Raw genomic sequence first — 5,156 nt, 5'->3', positions numbered from 1 at the left:
ACTGAACTAGAACTGAACTAGAACTGAACTAAAACTAAACTAGAACTGAACTAGAATTGAACTAGAACTGAACTAGAACTGAACTAGAACTGAACTAGAACTGAACTAGAACTAAACTAGAACTGAACTTGAACTAGAACTGAACTAGAACTGAACTAGAACTGAACTAGTACTGAACTAGAACTGAACTAGAACTGAACTAGAACTGAACTAGAACTGAACTAGAACTGAACTAGAACTGAACTAGAACAGAACTAGAACTGAATTAAAACTACAACTAGACCATTTTTGGTTTCTCTTCAATTCAATCCTGTCCGTTAACATACTGACATAAAATAATAATTTTTGTTATTCTATCTGTCAGATACAGTCTTGCGATGTTGATAACATAGTTTCTAAAAGATGATAGCCTAATTTTTAAACTAGACATAACAAATTTCTCTTATCTGTCAAAGACAATATAGGGTAATTTAAAAAAAACATTGTTTCATAACATGGAACATCTATTCCTACACAAAAATTACCTTTTTTCAAGTGATTACACTTGCGACAATGTTATTTATTTATTGTTACTCTCACTTGAAAAAAACTAATTAAACACTTACAACTCTGAACATTCTCCCCGCTGTCAGTGACAATGCGTGTAGTTTGCAGGAGTGTGTGTGTGTGTGTGTACGAGTTTGTAAATTTAAGAATGAAATTGAAAATATACAAGTCATTTAAATGTCAGTGTTGTAATCGTTTAGGGTATTGTAAAACTATTAGTTTATTATTACTATTATTTTATCAACAGACACTATGTCTAATGTCTAGACTATAAATGTTTCAGCGTATTAATCAAGTATTTGTCTATACAATAACACTTGTATTTGAAAGTACTATGTATTATGAAAATTGTATATTTATTTATTTATTTGGAAATAAAAGTATACACTTTAAAAACACTAAAATCCATTACATACTTGTACTTTCTTTTATTTGTTTTAATTATTATTATTATTTTTATAGTTTTATAAATAATAAATTTCACTGTTTAAAGTTAGACACACGTAACGTAAGTTCGTTTGCTGTTTGTTTTGTTTTGTTTATCTTTTGAAAATGTTTTTCCTGTTGAAAAGTGAAATTTATACGTTTTAAATTTCAATTATTTCGTACTTTATGAATAAATTCATAGATCATGTAATAAGATAACGAAAGTAAACATATTTTTATTTGTTTATTGAATAATTAATTTATTATTATTTAATAATATCAGGCATTTTATTGTTATTAAATTAAATATATAGGTTACATTTTAATATGGGGTTTTTAAAATGAAACTGAATTTCAAGTGGCGCCATTAAGTAATTTCGTATTTATTTTTAATGAAATATTATAGAATGAGAAAAAAAACTGATTGAAACTCAATCGGGTTGAAAAATAAAAAACAATTTTTAAAAATTGTTTAAAACACTTTCACAAATTTTATATGTACTTTTCAACAAAGTTTATTATATTTGACTTAAGCCGGTTATATTCCGGAAGACAACCTGTCAAAATTTGACATTGTTTTTGTCTTAACATTATATGGAAAGAGAGAGATACTAAGAGCTTCCCTTTAGTAGTTGTTAGCTTGATTTTTAACCCTTTAAATGAAAGGGAATTGGGAATATGAATAATTGTCTTTCGGAAACATATTCACTTTTGTTATATAATCTATTACTTAAACCCAATCCTAAGGTTGTTTGTCTTGAAATGTTGAAAAAAACCAAATAAAATACAAATTTAATTTAACCCTCAGGCAATAATGACAAATACATTATTTTTTAAATTGCAAAACTTGTTTTTTTTTAATAAAAATTTCAACAGCATGTGTTTTGGAAAAAAATTCAAATGAAACGATTTTTCTTTTTTGGCAAAAACAATTAATAATAATTTCATGGTCATATTTTCTTGAATATTCTTTCAGTTGAGTTTGTTTCTAAATAATAAAAAAAAAATATATAAAAATAATGGAATTTTTATTTCATTCTTTTATATAGGGTTTTTATCTGTGAAATTTCCGGGAAATTTTCAAAATTTTCCCTTACTGACTTCATTATTTAAACAGATTCTTTAACTACTCTTGTTTTAGAACTGAACTAGAACAGAACTAGAACAGAACTAGAACAGATCTAGAACAGAACTAGAACAGAACTAGAACAGAACTAGAACAGAACTAGAACTGAACTAGAACAGAACTAGAACTGAACTAGAACTTAACTAGAAATGAACTAGAAATGAACTAGAACTGAACTAGAACTGAACTAGAACTGAACTAGAACTGAACTAGAACTGAACTAGAACTAAACTAGAACTGAACTAGAACTAAACTAGAACTGAACTAAAACTGAACTAGAACTGAATTAGAACTGAACTAGAACTGAACTAGAACTAAACTAGAACTAAACTAGAACTGAACTAGAACTGAACTAGAACTGAACTAGAACTAAACTAGAACTGAACTAAACTAGAACTGAACTAGAACTGAACTAAAACTGAACTAGAACTGAACTAGAACTGAACTAGAACTGAACTAGAACTGAACTAGAACTGAACTAGAACTGAACTAGAACTGAACTGGAACTGAACTAGAACTGAACTAGAACTGAACTAGAACTGAACTAGAACTGAACTAGAACTGAACTAGAACTGAACTAGAACTGAACTAGAACTGAACTAGAACTGAACTAGAACTGAACTAGAACTGAACTAGAACTGAACTAGAACTGAACTAGAACTGAACTAGAACTGAACTAGAACTGAACTAGAACAGAACAAGAACTAAACATGAACTGAACTAGAACTGAACTAGAACTGAACTAGAACTGAACTAGAACTGAACTAGAACTTAACTTGAACTTAACTAGAACTTAACTAGAACTTAACTAGAACTTAACTAGAACTTAACTGGAACTGAACTGGAACTGAACTAGAACTGAACTAGAACTGAACTAGAACTGAACTAGAATTGAACTAGAACTGAACTAGAACTGAACTAGAACTGAACTAGAACTGAACTAGAACTGAACTAGAACTGAACTAGAACTGAACTAGAACTGAACTAGAACTGAACTAGAACTGAACTAGAACTGAACTAGAACTGAACTAGAACTGAACTAGAACTGAACTAGAACTGAACTAGAACTGAACTAGAACTGAACTAGTACTGAACTAGAACTGAACTAGAACTGAACTAGAACTAGAACTGAACTAGAACTGGAACTGAACTAGAACTGAACTAGAACTGAACTAGAATTTAATTACAAATTTTCTAGAACTAAACTAAGACTTTAAAAGAATTGGAACTGAACCCTAAATAGAATTGTTAATCTGTTATTAAAGTTCTTTTTAGGATTTAGAAATCTAAATTCGATATCAAATAAAAACTTCAATACTCTTTTAAACTTGTAACTGTCAAAATTTTAACTATAACATAAAAGCTAGACTTATTATGTAATGAAAATAATACTTTTTTCAAAAATCAATAAACTAATGTTTAACACAATTTAAATTACAAAAATATAAACCACAGTGACGTACCCACAATCCAATTTCAAACGTAAATTTAGACAAAAACCGCAAATCATAAATTTTGAAATTACAAAGTTACAAATCATCTAATAAAATGATTAATTTACACAATTTTTAATTAAACCTTAAAACATTAAAACCAATGATAAAGATACAATTTAAACAAACAAATGAAAATGCTAAAAACTATGCCGTTTTTACACTAAATCCTAATGAACGAGATTGTACTTAAGTCCTGAAAACCTAACCTATTTAAAATTTCATAAAAAGTCTATATAGAAATCTTTTCTTACCTCTTCTGATCCGTACAAACACTATCCGTATCGGTATTTTTATCTGTAACCTCAACTGAATCGGCGGTAGATTTATGTAGGCAGGATTTACGGCGTAAACATGATTTAGGTTGTGCTTGCAGCAATGGTGCTGAGACCATACGTTCTAAACGACGACCCATATCGGGTGCGGTATTTGAACTGCTATTATTAGTTGTATTGCTGCTGAACTGATTGAAAGCGCTGTTAAAGTTGTTATTGTTAATTAAACGATTATTGCTGGTGATAGTATTGGTTGAACCAAAATTTGGACTAGTGGAACGCTGTTGAGCATTATTGACCATGGCCTTGGAGGCTAAAGTTATAACTTGAGGACGGCAATAGCGTGAGGCACGATTATGTTCATCATTACAACTGCAAGTGGATAGAAGAGAAAACGTAAATTTATTAAATATTTGTTTTATTTTTAGTTTAGTTTGTAAATTTATGCGTGTGTTTATCATTATTATTATTATTAGTGTCAGTAAATTGATTCCAATTAAATATTTAGTAAAAAGTTATGAAAATTTTTGTTTGAATTCTAGTTGTGTGTTTAATTTCATTAAAGTGGGAGAATATAGAAATAAAAAACCCAATTGTGTGGAGATCTTAAGTATGTTGATTCTATTCTTTATTTCTTAGAAATAGATTTAAATTTATTTTTTATTTTCAGTTTTTTTTGTCTGTTGCTAAGCGCTAAGTTGTTTGCGTTATTCATTTAGGTTGATTTATTTTTAAAATATCCAGTTGTTGTGATTTTTTAAAAAATTATTTACGATTGTATGATTTTTTTCATAATTTTTATATTTTTTTGCCTTACTAAATTGTAGATATTAAGAGATTATCGTTATTTTATCATCTCCAATTGTGTACCATCTCTAAAAAGGGTATTGAATTACATTTATGTGGGTTCTAAAGTGGACCTGATGTCCACAAGTTCTAGGACAGAACTAGAAGTGAACTTAAACTGAAATAGAAGTGAACTAGAATTGAACTAGAACTGAACTAGAATTGAACTACAACTAAACAAGAACTGAACTAGAACTGAACTAGAACTGAACTAGAACTGAACTAGAATTGAACTAGAACTGAACTAGAATTGAACTACAACTAAACAAGAACTGAACTAGAACTGAACTAGAACTAGAACTAGAACTGAACTGGAACTGAACTGGAACTGAACTGGAACTGAACTAGAACTGAACTAGAACTGAACTAGAACTGAACTAGAACTGAAGTAGAACTGAAGTAGAACTGAAGTAGAACTGAAGTAGAACTGAAGTAGAACTGAAG

The 5,156-nt window shown here is 29.0% G+C and overlaps 1 protein-coding gene across 1 annotated transcript in view; it reads right to left on the bottom strand.

The window, feature by feature from the left end:
- The window catches only part of LOC111687657 (glycogen-binding subunit 76A), a 27,751-nt gene that overhangs the window by 16,234 nt on the left and 6,361 nt on the right, over nt 1-5,156 (bottom strand). The window contains exon 2 of the mRNA XM_046950945.1: nt 3,846-4,238. Within this exon, the coding sequence (XP_046806901.1) occupies nt 3,846-4,238 (393 nt within the window). The remainder of the gene's footprint in view (nt 1-3,845; nt 4,239-5,156) is intronic.

This window comes from Lucilia cuprina, chromosome 5 (assembly GCF_022045245.1).
Source record: "Lucilia cuprina isolate Lc7/37 chromosome 5, ASM2204524v1, whole genome shotgun sequence".
Lineage (NCBI taxonomy): Eukaryota > Metazoa > Arthropoda > Insecta > Diptera > Calliphoridae > Lucilia > Lucilia cuprina.
Note: the sequence above shows the minus strand (reverse complement) of the source record. Positions and strands in the feature narration are given on the sequence as shown.